The sequence below is a fragment of the Sprattus sprattus genome, assembly GCF_963457725.1.
Source record: "Sprattus sprattus genome assembly, chromosome: 19".
Taxonomy (NCBI): Eukaryota; Metazoa; Chordata; class Actinopteri; order Clupeiformes; family Clupeidae; genus Sprattus; species Sprattus sprattus.
The window spans coordinates 6,564,589-6,587,088 of record NC_137917.1 but is presented as its reverse complement, the minus strand read 5'-3'; the positions used below and the strand labels follow the sequence as shown (position 1 = coordinate 6,587,088).

Genomic DNA, 22,500 nt, shown 5'->3' with positions numbered 1-22,500 from the left:
TTCCCTCTGTTCATTTGGAATTTTTCTCTGGAACAGGAGTAGGATTGACTCATATCGGAAAATCAGCTCATCATCATCTGAGAGAGATGCGAGAATCTGCTCTGCTGTGTGTGTGCCCGTGATGTCATCTGTGTCTTCCTGGAGACTGCCCAGTACACACACACACATCCACAAACACCCACACATGCAATTGGAACACAATAGTTTTTCATTTGAGCATATGTGTGTACACTTGTGATTGGTATTGGTAACTGGAAGAAGATTCATTCTATCTGACCGAGACAGAATCAGTTCTCCTTTAAAAGAGAGCGACCTGAAAGATCTGGTAGAGAAATTAAGGTGGAAAATACCAGATGACAGGAAAACTCACTCACAGGAATACTACAGCTTTGTAGTGGGGTCAGAGTATCTGCTGTCTTCAAAACTATTAAAGCCCTTTAGAACGGAATATCATTAAGACATCACTGAGTCTAGAACAGTCTCTTAAATATCTATACCATGTAATTTACCTTAAAAAAAAAAACCTTTAAGCAATTTAAAAATTGCAATAATAATGATAGCAGGGAGAAGCGATGCATACTGATAGCTGTTTAATTTGAAAATGAGCATGTTGGCCAGGGAAGGCCAAAGTCATGGTTAGTTGGAGGGATAATGTTGCTTTGCATTGCGGACGGAGACAAAGTTCCTTATGAAAAAGATCCAGTTACTGCCTCTCCTCAGAAGCACTGGGGTTGGGTTCCACTCCGCTGTCATGTCTCTTCAATGGGGGCCACACGGGGAGATGCTGCCTGATTGTGATGCCAGGTCTACAGCTGCTTTAATATAATGAAATGTAATGTAGCTTGGGCTGGTTCTTTGTGTGTGTTGTGTGTGTGTGTGTGTGTGTGTGTGTGTGTGTGTGTGTGTGTGTGTGTGTGTGTGTGTGTGTGTGTGGAAAGTGCCCCTTAATAGTATGGCTCATTTTATTTGAGTAGCTCTGCCCAGCAATGCTTGTCAGGTCTGAGAAAAAAAGCGACCGAGTGAGAGAGAGAAGTGCATTGTGGGTTGTGTAGCTCCGAGCTCAGCTCCTGGTTTGTGTTCCAATGAGGGTTTGGGTGGCTTGACGCGGGTCAGATAGACCGCTGCTTGATTGTGTGTGCTACTGGCACTTCAGTGGGCTCTGCCAAACTGCCATTGAGTGCATCAGACTGCCATTGTGCTGCCATCACAAAAGAGCGTTTGTTTACCACACACAATCTGCTGAAACAGATCTGCAATGCGCCACTTTACCTGCAGTACCACGCACTCTGTTGCTGTGTGTGTGTGTGTGTGTGAAAGACAGAGTAAATGTGTGTGTGTGTGTTTGTGTGTGTGTGTGTGATAAAATATGTCAAGACTAGTTGTGTAATCTTGGCTATTACCTCAACTGTTATGGTGATACCTGTTTGTGTGTGTGTATGTCTGGGCTTTTTTTCCTGTCTCTCTGTTTCTCTCTCTCTGTGGCCAGTGTGTGAAAGAGATGGTTTTATGTTTCCTTGTCTTTGACGAGTGCTTTATGTGGAGGATCCCCTGCACCAGGGGGGTCTTCTGACCTCCGAGGAGGGGGAGTGTGATCCCTGCACCCATCTGACTGTCTGTCACTCTTTTATGTGGTGGTGGCGGGGGAGCTTACTGACCTGTGCCCCCCCCCCCATTCCCCCCGCCCCTCTAGGGGCCTCCTTTTGGAACCCCCAAAGGCAGCAAGAGGAAGTCGAAGAGAGGAAAAGGAACAGGATTGTCAGTGGAGGTCACGCTTTTGACCCCCGGGCCACACACCTCACTCTTGCCGCGGGGAGAGTAGCTAATAGTTTAACATGCGTGACCCTCATATACCTCTTGTCCAAACACACAGCCTTATATACCTCCAGCCAAAACAGTGAGCATTAGGCCTCTTCAGGTATACATATGGCCTGTTTGTGACATTGGACTGAATGCCGTACTTTAACAAGCCTATCTGAGTTCCACTGTAGGGAGAAGCACTATTGTACCTGTACCCTGTAAAGAACCAAGGTCTGGCTACTTTGACTGAATCCTTGTCATTCACCAGATGTTCCCCCTCACAGCAGTGTCTGCATAGGAAGGCAGTGGCCTTGCTTCAAGTGGTATCTGTTGAGAGGAGAATGCTGACAATAATACTGTTCTCAGAGCAATGAGGGTTGATGTATTTCACTATGTATGTTTAATAGAGATTCTGAGATGCTGTATGAGATAAAAAATGACATTAACGTCTCTCTTTCTCTCTTCCTGTTTCTCCTTGACAGAAGAGGGAAGAAGCACAGTATCATCCTCCGGACTCAGCTGTCTGTGAGAGTTCACGCCTGCATTGGTGAGTGAGATCATGCCTCATTTATGAAACCATGAGTAAGATCTCCTTCTGTTTACCTCTCACTCTCTTTCTCTCTCTCTCTCTCTCTCTCTCTCTCACACACACACACACACACACACACACACACACACACACACACACACACACACACACACACACACACACACACACACACACACACACACACACACACACACACACACACACACACACACACACACACACACACACACACACACACACACACGTGTGTGTAAGATGTAGTTAGCATATTATTTTCCCCCTTTAAAACAGTGCAGGGCCATATATTTTTGTTAACAGTCATGTCTGTGAGTTCATTGCAGGGGTTTCTCCAGGGTATTGTTATTTCTTTGGGTTTGTTTATTGTTTGTAGGCATTTTGCAACAATTGAAAAATGCCATTTTTATAGTGTGTTTGCAGAATGAAGTATGTGTGAAGTGGCTCATAACCTAATAAGTCACTTGCCAGCTTTCCAGAGCGCTCTAATATGTTGTGAATTTAATTAGACATACTGGTGGAATGTGCTAGAGCTGTTCCCTCTCCCCTCTCTCCTTCTCTCCTTTTCTCCCCTCATCTCTCTTCTCCTTTCCTCTCTTCCTTTCCTCTCCTCTCACGTTTTTGGTTTATTAATGTATTTACATGGCTTCCAGTCCCCACACACACACACACACACACACACACACACACACACACACACACACACACACACACACACACACACACACACACACACAACATACTCATTAGAGTCATTAGCAGTCATTATCAATCATATCAGGTTTTACAGCTTAAATGGGTTCTAATTCCCTCCTGGTTTAGTGATGTTTCTGAGTGCGTCTGTAAGTTGGACTAATGAGTGTGACTGTGTGGCGTGCAGCTGGGAAGGCAGCGGCAAGAGGGGTCTGAGCGTGATGCTGTGTGCCTTATAGACATCAGCACTGGGGCTGTGTGCCTTATAGACATCAGCACTGGGGATCCAGTTCTGCAAACTATAACAGAGAAAACTGCTGAGTCAGTAGAACATTCAGCCACTGAGGGTCAGCAAGAACAGCACCAGGCAGTCTCAACACACACTGCAGCTCAGGCTAGAAGTACACTACACAGTCAGATAGATTTATTAAGACAGTGATAAATTGCTACATGAGAGAATGTCACAGGCATGTGTGTGTGTGTGTGTTTGTTTGTGTGTGTGTGTGTGTGTGTGTGTGTGTGTGTGTGTGTGTGTGTGTGTGTGTGTGTGTGTGTGTGTGTGTGTGTGTGTGTGTGTGTGTGTGTGCGCACGTGCAGGCAAGTGGGGGTATGGCACTGTCTCTCACTGATTAGTGAGACTCTGTTGAGTTCTGCGTTATGTGTGTGTGTGTTTATGAGGACAGTGTAAAGGAGTTAATCAGTGAATGGCAGTGAGATCTCCTGGGGCCTGGACTAGGTTCAACACTAACCTCCCCAGGCAACAGTGCTGAGAAAACAAAACATCACACTGTAGTTGTGTTTGTGAAGGCTGATACAGCCCTGCTTAGCTTACTAGAGTATTAAGCAGTTAGCAAAGCTTTAGCTAGTGCTAAAATGGAAAATAGTGGCTAGTATGTCAATTCAAAGTTAGTCTTAAGCTACTACTGCTGTGTATTCCAGTGCTAGGCTATTGTGGCACTTAAGCACACAATACATTGCTTCTCTGTTCTTATGTGGTAGTAGGAAGTAGGAACTGTTTTAGGTGGAATGTGCAGCACCAGACTCAGGGTTAGATATGAGTGGGCGAGGTGCACTTGAAAGGTATAGCACTGGTCTGTGTAAGTGTGTCTGGGTGCACTCGTCTGGGAAACATGCCGTCTCTGGGCTCTGAGCAGGGAACCATAGCCCAGTGTGAGAGTGATCTGCCCCTGATGGGTACAGCAGACATGTGTCAGTGTTCCTAGCTGTTGCCAGGCTGGAGCATATTAGACTCTGTAAAGGACAGTAAAAAAGTTTCGGCTTCCTCAAACAAAATGTTTCTTCTCCATGGTCTTTTCAAAGGTATAAGCCGTGACACTATGTGTTATCATGTGCTGTGTGTGTATGTGTTTATTTGTCCATAGACTGTGTGTGTGTGTGTGGTGTGTGTGCCTGTGTTCAGAGGCACACGTGGCTCTCTCCCTCAGCCGGCTGCCTGTGCTGTGGGGGGAAATCAACTCTGGTCTGTGAAAGCCATTAAGAGCAGAAACTGTCAGCTTTTAATTTGTACTTTTCCCAAAGTGTTATTTAAGTGTAGCGAGGACAGAAAGTGCTGTGTGAAAGAGCTGCGAGTTCACTTGCTCACTCATTGCTTTCCCCATTCTCTGTGTTCACCCATCCTTCAGGCATGCCACACACTGCAAATGGCTGGAAACTCCACAACTATTTAGTCACATAACAGGCCCAAAAGAACTAGACAGTTCAATCCTCTGGTAGGACATCAAGAATCGCAGATTCCATCTTTACGTTACAGCCACTCTAGATGGTTAAATGTGGCTTTGGCTTCTCTCCACTGGTACCTTAGGTGGATTTAAGGTTGAAGGTCATGTTAGGAAACACCTTAAGAACCACTGTATAGACACTCTCCTTTCTGGTTGCCTTCCAAAGGCTGTAAACACGGATGTGTCATCCAGAGTGTTTTAATCTGCTACATGCTTTTCTTTTATGTGAGTGTAGTGCAGTAGCAATGCTGAAACTGCTGTAGAAAGAAGGACTCAAGATTCACTGTGTGCTTTTAGGATAAGGAACTACTGCACACCTGTTCTTGTTTCCTTATTTGTTTTTGCCTTCACTCATGCAGGCTAAACCTGACAAAGATGGGTTGTGGAACAGGTGAATATCGTCCACTTGTTCATCTTGAGTGTGTGTGTGTGTGTGGCTGCCTGATCTTTCTCTGTCCTTGAAGTTGTTCCCTGCGGCTTTAAACCAAATGATGATATTGCATGTGAGTTCACAGATATGACTCATAGCCCAGAGGACCATGGCTGTCCTCAGTAGACAGAGTGCCTATGTATGGGGCCTCACAATAAATCCCTTCACCTTCATACACCTCTCACCACAGCGAAAGGTCAGCTCAGTAAAGGTCGTCATATTGATAGCTGTTTTGCAGCCCTCACATAGACTCTCTCTCTCTCTCTCTCTCTCTCTCTCTCTCTCTCTCACTCTGTCTCTCTTTCTCACTTTCTCTCACTCTCTCTCTCACATGTGCACACACACACATTCACTTACATGCACGCACAGGCACACACCGCATGCATGGCCACCGGCTCACCCGATCCTGCAGCTTTGTTGATATTGTCTCCAAGAATGGGAGAAAGAATCACAAGACTGTGTGTGCCCAATCTCACTCTCCACCAATTACTCGTTATGTAACTGCAGTGGGGCCCTTCTGTCCCCCAAAGTCTTCACTCACCCCGAGTCACGGGAGTCAGTTCAATCCTGAATGGCCCGAGCGCTCCACAATTTCTCACGAAGAGCCTATTCTCTGCCGGCACATTGCTCATACTTTGGCTTGATCAGCAGTAATTGGCAGGGAGGTCCTGCGGCTGCCTGGTGCTTTGTGAGGCCTCGGTGGTGGGGCATCCAGAGCCTGTGGAGATGGATGGGGGCTGAAATGGGAAGAGATATGTTAGGACAGAATTGTTTCCTTAGTGCTACCCCATGGTGGAGCTGACATATGGAAGCTAAACCTGTCCTTGTAATTAATGAGAGAGTCTTTAGCCCAGGCCCCCATCTTGTTAATCCATTAAAGAGGCTACATGCTACTACAGCAGTCCTTTCCTCATTCTCACTCTCTCTCTCTCTCTCTCTCTCACTCACACACACACACACACACACTCTCTCTCTCTCTCTCTCTCTTTCTCCCCTCTCTCTCTCTCTCTCTCTCTCTCACACACACACACACACACACACACACACACACACACACACACTCTCCCTCTCTCTCTTCTCTTAGTTATTTCCTCTCTTCTTTTCCTTGAGCTCTGCATTTCCTATTTATTTTCTTGTCTTCCAGTTTGTCTTCAAGACTGTGCAGAACTGCTGCACTGCAGATTCTACACACTTATGGTCAATAAATGCAGGGAAAGCTGCCATAGTGCCCTACAGAGAGCACCTTTATTCTCCTAACAGTGGCATAGAGTAGATGACTGGAGTGATTTCACATGGACACTGGTGAGGTTTGTAGTGTTCATAAGGCCAAAAAGCATAGAAAATAAAAGTGTGATGCATTAAGACAAATGTTGCATTTTATTTTGGATAAGAGTGCAGGGATGCAGGGGATGATGTGAGGGTGTGGCTGGGCGCTGGTGTGGCCTTGATGACCCTCTTGAAAACACTTTTCCATCCGCATTTAAACATGGGCCTCCAGCTGTAGGTGCCAAAGGGGTCCAAGTGTTAAACATTGCAGACTGTGTTTATATACATTCTGTTTATTTCAGCAGTCCACTCATCTAGACTGATGAGATGGTTAGAGCCTATATGTAATGTCTCTCATTTAGCACGTTTGCGGCTAACCTCAGCCAAGCACTTCAGGAAGGCTTAGCCGCATGGTGATGTACACAACACCGCTTATGGTTTCTTTACTGCCCCAGAAAAGCAACAATCTTTATCAGATGGCTAATTTTCACGATGGGGAAGCTAACACGCCCTTGCTACTTTTGCATGTTGTAAACCATGTCTTGGTGACAAGGCATAATCCAGAGCACCCTAATTATAGTCATTTTAGACACAAACGCAGACACACACACACACACACACACACACACACGCTCTCTTCTGAGGGATGGATGCTGCTTGTCAGACGCTTGTGCCGCAGGGGCTTTTTTGGAGTAGAAACAGAGAGAGAGAGAGAAAAAGAGAGAGGGAGAGAGTGTGTGTGAGAGAGAGAAAGTGTTTAGAGAGTGTTTACTAGATGAGCTAATGGTTTATTAAAGTGTGCCTGGCCAGGTCCCGCTCTGACACTGCGATTCGTTGTAATCAGTGCATCTGGGATTTCAGGCTGGGAAATGTCAAAACAGAGACTGTGGCGCGATACATCTCAGCTAACCCAGCGTGTGGTCTTGTTTACGGCCATTAAGCTCAGAGACAAATGAGAGCGTAATGAATTCTGCTAAATAAATATGAGGTAATGGTATACCTTGGAAGGGAAAGAGCCCAGAGCCTTGAGTCTAAGGAAGGCTGTGGAGTCTTGAGTCTAAGGAGTCTAAGGAAGGCTGTGGAGTCTTGAGTCTAAGGAGTCTGAGGAAGACTGTGGGGGGCAGAAGGTTCCTAAAGTCCTATTTCAGTACACCTCACACCTCCTAATCAGGCTTGTGTATGTGTTACTGTAATTTGTAGATTATCAGGGATTTGTGGTCTGTTTGTTTGTGTAGATTAGCATACTGTACTTTTGGCCCTTGCTGTTTCCCGCACTCTCAATCTGTAGAACTTTAACAGTCCATGTAGCATTTTGCTTAATTAAAAAAAAATGTCAACCACACCACATTGTTTCATTTTATTAAAATGTATTACAATAGTAAGATTTTTCTCATGGTAGTGTGCAGAAACACATGTAGAAGGGCCTTTCTCTTGCAGAAAGTGGGGCTGGATAGACAATAACTCACTGCCTCAACCTGTGTCAGCGAAGTCAATCATGAACGACGCTAGCAGTTAAGAACAGAGAGGAATGTCTTCATCCATGTCCTATGAAGCTTTTCTTTTCCCTGTCCATATCAAACATTCAGGCCCTCTAGAACTTTGAAAAGTGACTAGAAATTTGAAAAGTGACAGTGAACAGTGAGTTCAATGGAGTAAAGTAATGACTGAAGCGGAGAGAGTGAAGCAGGAGGATGTGCTTCAGACCCAATCTGTCAAACACACTCCAGTCTGAGAGAGGCCTGCCGGGTCTAATGACAGGTGACATGCTCTGAGAGGATTTTCCCTTTCTAATGAGCTGTTGTGGAAACTGCAGCCGACGTGCCTCCACTTGACCTCCGCTGATTCATGGCAGCCTTTGAGCCTCCTGATTTGTGTTTCGTCCGTGACGTTACACGGCTGAATTTGTAGCTGTTGGACCCATGGCCGAAGCGGGGAACTGTCACATTTTTCACTTGTAGCGGTAAATTATCGGTAATACCGTGGTCCTTTCCAAGCTGTAAACAATTTTTGGAAACATGTGGAGGAAATAAGGCAGGCGGAGCTGAGCTAAGCTTGTTCGCAGCTGTGGAGCCTCCGAGGACGTCCAGAACAGTCCGGAACGCTCCGCAGCACCGCGCTGCTTCTCCAATCAGCCTTTCAGCCTCATCATCAGTCCTTGGTCTGCTAATGCATTTAGGTTAATTACCCACTGTCTATTTTTTCCTCATTGAGTTCTTGCAGGGCGGTGCGTGTCACTGCCCATGCGTGGGTGCATCCGCAGCAGAGCGTGCCATCTCACCGCGTCAACAGGTCCTGCTGCTACTGCTGCTGCTGCGCTGAGGTTATAGCTGAGGCTACTATTTATCCTCCAGGTGTTTGTTTCTCATGTCAGCACAATGACTAGGCCCTGAGTGAGCACCCACAGGACTGGCCGTTTCCAGTAACAAGGCCGGCCTCCTCAGAAAAAGAGGCGGGCCCCGCCCCGAAAGCTTAGTGTTTCCAGCTCGTCACAGAGCATGACTCTGGAAGAAAGATGCCACGTTCGCTCTGCCTTGCCCGGAGCCCCTGTCATGCCCCGGACTTTAAGGAATTACACAGTCAGGTGAAACTACCTGCACAGTTCTCAGCCTCAGGGTGCCATGATCCACACCTTGCTGGGTTCAACCACTACATGAGCTAAGGTTCACAACCTCTCAAGTTCAATCCTCATGTTAAGGAGAATCCTTTTTTCCTGCTTGAACAACGTGTTGCAGTAAACTGCAAATGGCTGTTTTCATCATAGCGTACTTGTTTGACCCCAATGAGGAAATGTAGAGCTGGCGTCATCATGACCCTTGCAATGGCATCAGCCTCGATTAACCCAGAGTTCCAGTTTATTCTGATGCTCTTCACACGGCTGCCAAGCTCCTACTGAGCAGATTGAGTAAAGAAAGAAATCCTGTTAGGGTTTCATAACACAGCTATTTGTGTGACTGTGTACTACCAGCGGCCACCTCGTCGATCCCTGTGCTGCCAGCCGTGCGGTCAGATGGGCCGATATGTGGTAGACACGGTTTTGTAGTCTGACTGGTAACAAAAAGACTCTTTATGTGTTGCGGCCTCTTCTCCTCCCTTTGGTTTAGCACCGGGCCAGTAGACTTAGAGTCACAGTCAGGCTCCAAGCTAAACAGGATGGTGCCAGGATCCAGAGAAGACGAGCCAGCCCAGCAGAGGCACGGTCTTCAGCTAACACACACTACAAACATTGGACCCGGGGTCTGAGGGGTGAACATGAGAGCACCAGGGAGAGCGATGCAATCGCACGGTGCGGGGGCCGTTTGCCGGGCTGGTGAGGTCTCTCGCACAGAGGGGGGATTATCACTCTTCAGCCCATTGGTAATGTTTAAACTTTGTGGTAAAACGGACACGGAACGGAATCTCCGATCTCCGCGTCTAACCCATCGCGGAGATCATCTATGGCGTGCTGTAAGGCTGCCCTGCTTCGTAACCTCATTACACAACGTGTTAGGGTTAGTATCTGATTGTAAAGGGTTGGAAACTCCACTTTTGGATATATTTTGGCAGATGATGGAGACATCCTCTACATTTTTGGCTTTCTGGATATTACAGTGATAGCATGATACAACATTTTCCCCGAGAAGGCAGTGACAGAATCATGATGGGCACGAATTCAGATGCCCGCATAGTGTAATGTCAAGTGCTCTGCCCTGCCAAGTCTCCATGGCTATCGCGTTCAGCTGCTCTCCTGTCGTCTGATCTTGGCCACACTGCTTGGCGATGTTATCCGGGGATCTGCAAAATGCAAACTCTTTTCCGTCACTATCAGGGAGGACATGCTGAAGATGTGTCCTGCTCTCTCTCAGGGGCCAGTGGGGCACATCGGTCCCATCTTTGCCTTTCTCTCTCTCTCCCTCTCTTTTTAGAGAGCTGTGTTAAGCTGTCTGTCTGTCAGTCAGAAGAGCCTGTGCTGGTGTAACAATGCAGGGATTGTGCCCTCTTCAGCTCTGTTTGGGACAGACATCTGAGAGGCAAACTCACACAAACAGTCAGATGCTGAAAGACACATGGCAATGGTGAAGGACACGGCTGCATATATACAGACAGATACTCTATTTCACACACACACACACACACACACACACACCCACACACACACACACACACACACACACACACACACTAACACACACACAGAGACACAAACACACACGCACTAGTACGCAAAAACACACACACACGCACGCACACACACACACACACACACACACACACATAGAGACACACACACACACACACACACACACACACACACACACATACATACACACACACCCACAACACACACACACACACACACACACACACACACACACACACACACACACACACACACACACACACACACACACACAGAGACACACACACACACACACACACACACACACACACACACACACACACACACACACGCACTCAACATTTTTGGAAAGCCATATGGTTCCCATTCGCGTGACCCCATGACTGTTTCTCATAGCTTTGAGAGGAAAAGATTAAAACTGTCAACACATATAGCGCACAGCGTACACCCATCGTACACACACCTTACACACGTCTCACAACTCTACACACTCACTCTGCGGAGCAGCGCCTGCAGATTGCCTGACACACAACCTAAAGCACAAAAACCACACACACAACCTGCACAAACAACATAAACATGGCCGACATTTGACTCCTGACTCACACCTCACAGCTAGAGAGCTGCCACTGATGGCTCAAGTTTAGATCTGCAAGCTCTTATGTAGTTGCCCTTAAGTCATAGGCTGTGGCAACAGAAAAATAACTTTAAAGATCTGGACAGTCACTGTCCTCACTGTTAGTAAGAAGGAAGGAAGGAGGGTAGGAAGATTTGTTTGTATCGCGCTTTTCACAGACATAAGTCAAGTGCTTTACAAGAGCATTATACAACACAAAAGAAGATGGAGTGAATGCACCATACACACACTTGCCATGATGCCATGATGATAAAGAGAGTCCAGAGGGAGAGCCTATGTTGCTGAGACGTAACTGAAAAGTCAGGGCTTATTGGAAGTGCCCACTGTGACAGCCTCCAGTGTATCCGTGAGGAGTTCCACCGCGTCATTCATTTCATGTGAGATGATTTTTAAATGGCTGTACCAGGCTTCTGTCATCTGCACTACTGAGACAAGAGCAGCAACTGTTACCCCTCTTAGTCTGCATGAGATTTAATTTGCTGAAGTGTCACAGCAGATGCGATTTAATGAGTCATAAGGCATACGAATGTGGGAATAGGCTTGGACAATGTGGCTGTGCCTGCCTTTGAAAACCCAATTTGGAAAAGTTCTCTCACCAATCCAGTTAAGTCTAATTGCTCAGGTCGTTCTGTGAAATGGAAACCTTCGAAGCTAACTGAATCATGACAAGTCAAGCCCTGAATAATTGCATTTTCCCACTTGAGTCGTTCCCCTCCGTTACTTGTCATCCGGTTTTATTGGGCCTGTCAGGATGTCTGCATGCAGTGCCAGTCAGGAGTCTAGGAGCCGGCCGACTGAGGATGTCATGCTGTCTACTGTGGAACTGAATGCATTGCAGATAGGAGGATATGTTTGAGTTACTGGGCTGGTGAAGATGACAGTTGATGATGATGATGATGAGGATGCATCAGCTGAAGGTGAAGGCGTTGGCCTTAATGTAGGGGTGTGTGTAGGTGTGTGTGGGCACCATGTGTGCAACAGAAGAGCAGTGAGGAGCCCAGTTCAGGGAGCAACAGCAGAAGCACTGGCCCTGTCCCTGCACTCCAGTCTCCTCCTCAGGCCACTGTCTCTGCCATCACTCTCCCTCTCCCACTATCCCTCAGTCACTCTCAGTATGTGTGTGTGTGTGTGTTTCTCTCTGTTTTTTGGACCGGAGCCAGAGCCCGGTGGGCCTCTTTGAATTCCAGCACCAGCCCACTGATTTCCTCTTTCTCTCTCTCTCTGTCTCTCTTTCTCTCTCTCTCTCTCTCTCTCTCTCTCTCTCTCTCTCTCTCTCTCTCTCTCTCTCTTCAGCTCTCTGTTACTCCCCCTTTTATCTCCCTCCCTAAAGCTTCTTAGTGTCACCTTTCAGATGTGCCTGTAATGTGTCTTTGTTATTGTGAGGCAAGAACAGCGTGTGTGGAGCCACAGCTGTGAACAGACAACTGTGAACAGATCCGAAGGTAGGATTCTGACTGTGGAGGTGAAGAAGCCAGGATCCAGATGCCAGCCAGTGGTGCTCTCAAACCTCCTCTACAATAGACATATGGAGCCAGTGGTGTTCTCAAACTTCCTCTAGAATAGACATATGGAGCCAGTGGTGTTCTCAAACTTCCTCTAGAATAGACATATGGAGCCAGTGGCGTTCTCAAACTTCCTCTAGAATAGACATATGGAGCCAGTGGCGTTCTCAAACTTCCTCTAGAATAGACATATGGAGCCAATGGTGCTCTCAAACCTCCTCTAGAAATAGACATATGGAGCCAGTGGTGTTCTCAAACCTCCTCTACAATAGACATATGGAGCCAGTGGCGTTCTCAAACTTCCTCTAGAATAGACATATGGAGCCAGTGGCGTTCTCAAACCTCCTCGAGAATAGACATATGGAGCCAGACAGTGGTGCTCTCAAACCTCCTCTAGAAATAGACATATGGAGCCAGCTAATGTCTTTTGGAAGTCGGTTAGGATGAAAGAATTTGCCTAATGGAAATGTAATGCTTTCGGTCTGTGTGTTCAAATGGGTGTGTTGTAATAGCTGTTAATGTTGTGTGAAAGGGTGTAGTGGTGAAGGTTTGCTTTCACTTTATTCATTCTGTACACATTGCAGTGTGTGTGCATTGCAGTGTTTGACTATATATACATATATTTATGTGTGTGTGTGTGTGTGTGTGTGTGCATGGGTGTATGTGTGTATGTGTGTGTGTGCATGTGTGTGCTATTGCGGACCTTTTTAATTGCACTGCTCTGCTGTAGCAGCTAGTTAGGTTGGTCAAAATACCAATGAACAGCATTGCTCAGATAAAGCCTGGTCTTGTACATTAATCCTCTTGTTCCACTGTACCTGTCTGTAGTATCGTGTACAAAGGATCTTTGCACTGGTGAGCAATGCATCACGGGATAACCTCAATGGGCCCTCAGTAGGGTGCGCTATCACACGCAAACAAACGTCCTCTGTGTCCTGAGGTTCGCTACAGTAACGTGGCCTCACTGCTCACAAATCAAGCCAGCGTTCACGGGAGGATGAAATGCCTGGGTGAGATCATCATCCCTGAGAGCTTTGTAGATCTGACTCTTATCTGTCTCCCACAGCCTGTAGAGCAGATGGGTGGCCACAGTGTATCCCGTGTGCCTCCACTGCCCATGCACACCTGCAGGGGACGTGCAGAGTAAACGTCCATGTGACAGCAGCCAGAGAGAGCCCTGGTTTGGGTGTACGTGTGCGTGTGTGTTCTCATGCACACACGGTGGCTACTTCCAGGCCAGGCGCGTGCAGAGGCTGATCTGAGGCCAGGTCAGTAAGTGGTTCCTGATTCCCTGGGAGCCCTCAGGTCACGCTCTGTATCTTTTACAGCGGTGACAGAATGACCCAGAAAAGCTGACATGACGCAGGAGTACGTCCAGATCTCCCCCAGCCCAAAGCGCTAAACTGTAAACACTGAGCAGGCAGGCCATCAGGTTTGTGCTTTGCCTTTTATCAGCGGCGGGAGGGCAGGCGTTGAAGGCCGGGGCTATTCTGGGCAGCCTGATGTCAGGGGCTCGGGTAGGGCTGTGGGGTAAGTGGTGTTTACACGGTTGGGCTTTATTAAAAACCCAATATCCTCTCCACTGTGAGGCCTCATGTGTCACCCTCCCCTTTCACCATTCCCACCGTGTCCACCTGTGGGCTGACAAATCACAGCCGGTGAGACGAGGGTCCTATCAGCAACTCCCCAGATTCAATTTACACTGAAAACAAATGATTCCCCCCAAATCGGTTTGAATGAAGGCTGGCACTATATATGGCAGTGGAAGAATGAGTCATTTCCTCGGAGTCACTGGAAATGTGTGGGCCTCCTCCTTACAGGGAAGAGAATGATTAAAGCGTTTCTGTGTGCGGCATCTGGATCACGCCGAGGGCAGAGTTCGGGAGAGATGGTCCTTTTCTTCCCTCTCACGTGTGCTCTGGAATGTGCCATGATTGCCCGGACCAACACTGAAAACCACACATGGCCCCGTCCTGGCTCAGTCACGGCCCAGTCACGGCCCAGTCATGGCTCAGTCACGGCCCAGTAATGGCTCAGTAATGGCTCAGTAATGGCTCAGTTACGGCCCAGTCATGGCTCAGTCATGGCCCAGTCATGGCTCAGTCATGGCTCAGTCACGGCCCAGTCACGGCCCAGTCATGGCTCAGTCACGGCCCAGTCATGGCTCAGTCATGGCTCAGTAATGGCCCAGTCATGGCTCAGTAATGGCTCAGTCGCTGCCCCACAGTGTCGCCTGAATGGGGCTGGAAGTCTCCACTAACCCATTCAGAATGGGATGAAAAGGACTGATGAAGAGTTCAGGGGCTACCTGGTGCTTGTGTGAATGGGGATCAAGAGACAGAGGTAATCCACCGCTGAATGCCATCAGATACTTTCCGGCTCATCTCCCATGACAAGCGGCAGCAGGTTGGACCGTGGGATCCTGTCTCCTATGTACCAGCCCCCCCCCCGGCTGCTCACAAAGCCTCTTCAGCAGCGGCAGCAGCAGCGTTGGGGCTCTGGCAAACAATGCCCTCCGCTCGCTGGAGGCTCTGTTTATTGTTGTCATCTGTACTTAAGTCTGAGTTTCAAAGAGGAACAGAACTGGGTTTGTTTGGACGACGTCTGAAGTGATCTCGCGTTTCTGTGTTCAAAGTGAAAATGGGCTTTCAGTGCACTCTGGGAGATGAAGTGGGTCCGTGCGATGGAGTGGCTCTCGGCCCGCTACCTCGGTGCGTTCACAGGCCTCTCATCAGTCAGCTAACGTGTCAGCCATTATGTCGGCCCATCAGCTGCAGATCCCTATATCGCCTTGTTATTGTGGCTTCATCAAGGCGAGTCAGGAAACAGGCTGTGGGCAGACTAAACCAGCATGAAACAACCTCTTTTCTCGTGAACAAAGGCTTTCATTCGTGCCTTTAGTGTGTGTTTACAAATAGAATGTAAACAACATGTGGGGCGATACATTAATCAATCAGTCCTCCAGGACATCACGTCATCAGATCTCAGCTCCACTAGTTACTCAGGCCCTTATTCTTCCATTCATGAACCCAGTTAGGTTCATTTCAGTTATGCATAATCTCCCCCTACTTTTATCTTTTATATTTTCGTTATTTGTACATGTACAATTATGTTAGAAATAAGCCTGCTGCCGACTTCGAAACATAATATTGTGTTTTGCCCTGTAGTGGCGCTTGACTTCAGAAGTGCGTAGCCAAAATCTGTGTAAGTCAAGGGCAGGATACACATCAATGGTGTTTACATAAGAAGCGCCCTGATTTTGGGTTTGCTCCACCCGAGGCGCGTAACTGCTTAGCTGTGCACTTTTCTTTTACACTGAATCGCGTGGGAGAATCGCAACGCTCCGAGTGCATTTGCTTGTACTGGGCCTTTAAACCTCTTTCCTTGTTAGTCAACTTGGTTACTCCGCGATGATGTCACACTGTACATGTAGAGATGTAGCACACAGACTCCTGCCCTCTGTAACACTGTATCAGACCATCACTAGTGACGCTCTACTGTATGTGTGGCAGCCCCCACACAGTCATGGGAAGCAATGGGCTGCCGTGGGAAAACGACCTGTGCAGAGAGACACCTCAGTGGACCCGTGCAGTGAGACACCTCAGTGGACCCGTGCAGTGAGACACCTCAGTGGACCCGTGCAGTGAGACACCTCAGTAGACAGTCCCTCTGTTCTCTTCTTCCCCCAGCATGCATTAGAAGCTTTAAGGAGTGTCATCACTACACATGAGTATGTGCTCTGACTGCCATGCTTGGCTCTTTGGCGGAGTGCAGGCTTGGTACCCTGTAGACCCGGGTTCAAGGCCGGGTGGGGTAACTGCTCTCTCTCTTCGCTACACATGCAATTAACAGTGTAGTGGCAATCTGAATGGTTAGATCAGCAGTTAATAGTAGTGGCTCATACTCTCTGTCTGACTTTGTTGTGGCCCAATAGAAGATGTTTATGGGATTGTATTCCCTCCACCTAGAGTCAGAGGACCCTGAGATTGAAGCCACTCAAGATGCAGAAGAGGGTCAAGCCTGACGCTTGTTTCACTGAACCCGCTGACCCGGAGCCGGGCTGAGTGGCGTTAAGTCAGCCAGCTGCAGATCCCCAAATGCAACAGTCTACACGAGTTAATCTGCTCTTCCGGATTAGGGAAGTTATGTTTCAACTCCTCTCTGCCACTGGGAGAATTCAACCCCTTGTGCTTTGCCTCTCTGCCGACAAAGTCCATCCAGAAGGATCCTTTGTCCACAGGAGACTGCCTGCTTGGTTCAGGTCGGCTTATTTCTGGGTATTTACGTCCGCTCTCGTATGCCGCCAGGGATTTGAATTGGGCTGAGTCTACAGGTTCTCTCTGAGTGGCAGAGAATAGGAGGAGGGTGAATGAGGGAGGAGATGAGGGCCGACCATCTCCTTTCTTGTGTCAGCTGCTCTACTAGCTCCCAGAATCACTAAAATAGCAGCAAAGGAGCCTCCCAGCAGGCCTTGTTATCTGAAGCCTCTGTGCGGACCAGACCTGCCAAATGCCTCACCATGCTCTGCTCTCAGATCCCATTTCTATAGCGTGACCTGTCTCTCTACTCATCCCATTTTCACACCAAATCTCTCTAATAGAATCTGACGTGAGACTATCTAAATTAACTACCTGTTGCACTGACAGTCTGTGTATTTAGCGCGTTTCATTTCACACCCAGTGAGTGTCGTCTGCTGTGCATTCTAATACTCTATGGTTATCTCTCGCACCCTTCATGTGTCTTACCTCTCTTTTGGTTGTTGGACAGTACTGTACTGTAGTGTCTATGCAGCGAGGGCAAGGGATCAGTGTTGTAAAAGCTGTCTTATTAAATGTTGTGTTACTAAGTGTTAGTAGGACAGTGTGAGTTTGTAGGTTATTTTCCCCACGGATTTCTTTTTCCGAAGCTTTGGGAAACTCCTTCACATCCTTTTCCTGAAAGTCACAGGAGATTCCTCTAATGTTGGCAGCTGAGATCAGCAGGGGTTAAGCCCCTTTAACCTTGCCTGGCACCTCATGACCCCACGGAGCAGCCTACTCAGACACACGCAGGCATACACACACACACACAGGTAAACACACACACACACACACACACACACACACACACACACACATACAGATACAGACATTTTTATACACTTAATCCTAAAATATTATACAAGCGATTGTATGGTTCCCCCACCCCTGCCCTTACACACACACACAGCTCAGGTCCGATCCGCTCTCATCCGTGCTGTCCCTAAGGGTCATGAGGGTTTCTTGTAAGCCTCAGGTTTATTTATACCAGCAGGTCCCCACCTCTTTCTTTGCTGCGGGTTGATACTCAGCATTTAAGGGCTGTTCTACAGCAGTAGTATTGTAAAGCAGATTCACTAACTCCTCTCTTCATTGCTCATTCATTTACACACAAACACACACACACACACACACACACACACACAGGTAACACACACACACACACACACACACACACACACACACACACACACACACACACACACACATACACAATATTCTTTTAGTCTTTGATGCCTTTCAGTAGGGATGGTGAAGTAGTTCTATGTTATGTGTAAGGGCTGAGGAGATTGAATGGACTGATGGATGGAAAGTTTGAGAGTGTTTCTGTGTGTGTGTGTGTCTCTCTCTCTCTCTCTCTCTCTCTCTCTCTGTGTGTGCTGAAAGGCCTCAGTGAGCAGTGGCTGAGTTCCTGCTGGGCTTTGGGTGCTCGTGCTTTTGTAGTGTTTTGTGTGGGGTGTGTATGGTGGGGTGACAGTGTCACATCAGAGCTGACCTCCACTCTCTGCCTCCCCACGAGCAGCCAGGGCTGGGAGACCCCCTCCTGACAGATGGGTGATGGACGAGGGCCGCAGGAACAATCCCATCTCCTGTATGCCTCCCATCTCTTCCTCGGCATCTTTCTCTTTCTTTATTTCTTTCTCTCTTTCATCCTTCTCTTGTACCCAGTGCCCTGACCCTGCTGAAGCTATGTGGTGTGTGGATGTATGTGTGTGTGTGTGTGTATGCGTGTGTGTGTGTCTGTCTTTGTGTCTGTGTGTGTGTCTTTGTGTCTGTGTGTGTGTTCACAAACTTTCATTGGAATCGCTTATCTTATATGATTAACGCTTCCCACCAATACTTGACAGGTCTGAGAAAGTGAAAGAGAGAGAGGTGCATTGTGTGTTGGTTTAACAGCCAGAGAGGAAGTGAGTGCTCTGCCTCTAGAAGATTGAGTTGGAAAGGAGGGCTGCAATATTTTTGGGAGACACTGAAATGTGAGACGAATACCTACTCTGAGACAGGCTTAGAATATATCCTGTATTTTTACTCATCTCCTTATAGCTGCAACCCCTCAAGAGTCACGTCTTAACATAGCCGCTCATTTGCTTTGCCGGATAGAATCTTTTCCCTTGGAGTCACAACATGCTGATCACACAGTGGGACGACCCAAAACTGCAGAGCTGTCACATTTCTCTCAGGATAGCTCAGAGCTGTGACCAGCTGTTGGCTTTTCCTTTAATGATCTGGGACTGTTTTACAGTCATTTTATGTTCTGTTAAGCACTTTGACAACTGAATTTTTGAGAAAGACATTTCAAAGTGGAGATCACAAGAGAGAATGGGGTTTGAAGTTGGAGGAGATGTGTCTAGAGATTTGGACTAAGTTGGACTAGTCATAGCTTAGCTTGTAAAGGTTGTAAGCAGACATCTTGCATAACCACCTCTGATGAGACTAATATTTCAAGCTTTTTGGAAGCAAGCTCTTTTTTTAGGAGCTGAAGCTTCATTTGAGTCTCATCTGCTCTTGTGTTTCTCCACACCACAGCTCACACCCCCAAAAACCCAAATGAAAAGGATTTGGGGAATTTTGTGAGCAAGAAAAAGAGAGGAAGGGAGGAATGTTCTCCTGCAAAGACGTCATGTGGCGTGTGACCGTGCGCACTGCCAGACCCCGGCTCCTCTGCCCGTCACTGCACGACCCCCTCCCCCTTCCTGGAAATCTCAATTTACCTCTGAATTGGAGTAAAGAGACAATATATCTGAAACCTGGACGTTTAGTTGAAGTAGGAAACACGTGCGAAAGCTTGAGTTTGTTCCATTTCCTAATACGGATGTTGATCTTTCTGTCTATTTTTTTTAACGGGCTGTCAGATTCAGTTTGGCCTTTTGTCAAAACGTAAAGACTGCTCACAATAATGAGGACTGTAACTAAGCCCACTGTAGTGCTCCACTACACCTCTAAAGCTCAATAGTGAGTTCATATGAAGGAGTCCATTGCAATTCATTGATTTCCATGTGAATCAGACTATCTGGAATAAAGCTGCACATTTGTGGCCCCCTAGGCAGTCTGAGAGCAGTGTGCTAACCAGTGTGGTAATCCCCAGCAAAACCACACAGAGCCCCTGGAGCTTCAGCTCTACTTTCTGTGGAAAGTGTTGACAAGACAGAAGATTTGAGTACAGTGTCTTCAAGAGAAATCCAAAGAGCGAAAAGGAGAGGTTACAGCGGGTGAGGATTTCACAGTAAATGTTTCATAACTGGAAGCACTCTAGAGAAAATAAAAAATCACCCTGTTATTTCTTGTGGATTCCTTTTTTTCCTTGAAACTCCAATAAAAAAAAAAAAAATCAAAGACAATCAAAGACGCTTAGAATAAATGAGAGCCTTTCCTAGTCTGGCTATATATGACCCTACAGTGGTTCTTTTCTGACAGAAAAAAAATACACAGTCCCAGACAACTGCTAATCAAAGAGGCAAATTGGCTATGCCAAACACCATGCAGCCAGGGAGCTCGACTGAAAGGGTTCTCAGCAGGGGGTGTGGTGGGGGGTGTTGTTTGCAGTGAGGGTGAGAGACAGAGAGAGAGAAAGAGAACGAGAGGGAGAGAGAGAGAGAGAGAGAGAGAGTTTTGTCGGCTAGGGAGCTGATTGAAATCCAAATCCAGCCAAGAGAGAGAGAGAGGAGAGTGGGCCTCATTCACTTAATGCAGGAATTCATCCCCTCCGCCTCTCATCTCTGAACAGTGTTTTAGAACTACGTACCACTGTCGGGCTAATCATCCCCAGGGGGGCTGATGCTCTCGCCCCGACACTCACAGCCGGTGTGTCGCATGACAAATTAGCCCTCAGCCAAAAGGAGGAAAGGGGGAAAATAGCCCTTCTTTTCTTTCAAACGGTGCTTCTGAATCCATCGTTTTGCTGTCATATATATAAAAAGGACGTGGAGGCGATTTGGTGAAACGATTTGGTGAAACCTGGTGAGCTGTTTTCTTTCTTTGTCATGGATATTTTTGTGTGGGGTTTGGGTTTTTGGGCATTTTTTCCTTGGTGAAAGCGAGAATGGTGAGAGTCTGGTTACCCTCTTTAAGATGGGTGGTGCATATTTCACATGGCAGTGGCACTCATAAAAGAGCCACAGAAATGTGAAGAGCCTTGCATTGTCACCAAGTCTCAATTCTCTATGTCCATCAAAGCTATGCTGTCCTCACATGTCCATATTGTCCTCACAAAGCCACAATGTCCTCACACATCCATTCTGGCCTCACAAATCCAGACTGTCCACACACAAGGCTCTGTGGTTGCAGAGAATCATCAACCAACACACGTTTGAAATATAGCCTCTGCTCCCATCCATCTCCTCCAATTGGGCTGCTAAACTATGTGAAATGTCTTGGATCCATATTGCGGCTCCATAACTCAAGTCAGTCAAACATCTGCTTGGCCTGGGGTGGCCTGCACTTATGGCAAATATTTCGGTTCTGTCTATCAGAATAAAATCAAATAAAAATCAAAAACATTTGAGAATGTAAAGAAAGCACACCATTACTAGTGCTGGCGTTGTCATGCTCTTCACCTTTAGATACTGACTCGACATGCCAGTGGCCTCACTCCTGTCTGGCCTCCTTCCTTTGAATAAACCACACACACGCTCACTAAGTCTGAACTATACTTGGACTAGCCGGCATACCAATCAAACAATGACTCAACACATGTGCTTTAGACGTGAGTCTGTTCATTAGTGAGGGATAAAAGTGGGCATGATGACCACAGCAGGCTTGACATGAGATGATTTCACACAGCCCCTTCCCCCCCAGCTAGCGCTCATTCACAGCTCATATTCGGAGCTAATGCTACCGTACTAGCACTCATATTTATAGCAATGTCATCCCTGTTTTTGATCTTTGGCCTGAGCGAGAACGGAGTGTAACAGAGACGGGCGGCCCTCAGTGTCATACCCATTTTTGTTTTGGGGTGCGCTTGGCCGTGACTTTGCACCTACACAAATCTCAGCCCCCGATGTCACCAGGAGAGTCATGTTGCCAAAGACAGAGAAATATTAAAGGGTAGAGACAGTTTTAATCCGCTGGGTCAGAGGCCAGTGGGATTAAATGACATACCATATTTGCCCGGTTTGGCCAGTGGTCACTTTGTGATGGAATGCAGTGAGTCTAATTGCGGGTTGAGCCAAACTGGATCAGAGAGCTGGGATGTGCTTGCAGGGAGAAGAAGGGATTGCTGTGATGTACGCTACAACTGAAAAGATTTCCTGGCCTTTTCATGGTTATAATGAATAATGAATAATGAATATAACCACAATAGATTCGTGCTCATTTGTTTCCACCAGAACTCTCAGGCTCTCTGAAACGATGACCAGTCTGCCTCCAGACTACTGCTCTGACAGAAAAGCTTATCTAGCGAGTTCTAGGGAGGTGTCGGGGGATGGCTGTGGCGTTTCTTCTAAGTTACAAACTGATGT

The 22,500-nt window shown here is 47.3% G+C and overlaps 1 protein-coding gene across 2 annotated transcripts in view; it reads left to right on the top strand.

Annotated features, from left to right (window-relative positions):
- The window catches only part of fhod3b (formin homology 2 domain containing 3b), a 108,870-nt gene that overhangs the window by 12,023 nt on the left and 74,347 nt on the right, over positions 1 to 22,500 (top strand). For both annotated transcript variants that reach the window (XR_013969014.1, XM_080857824.1), the window contains exon 3: positions 2,280 to 2,344. Coding sequence is in view for 1 of the 2 variants with exons in the window: in XM_080857824.1 (XP_080713950.1) it covers positions 2,280 to 2,344 (65 nt within the window). In the remaining variant the exon portion in view is untranslated. The remainder of the gene's footprint in view (positions 1 to 2,279; positions 2,345 to 22,500) is intronic.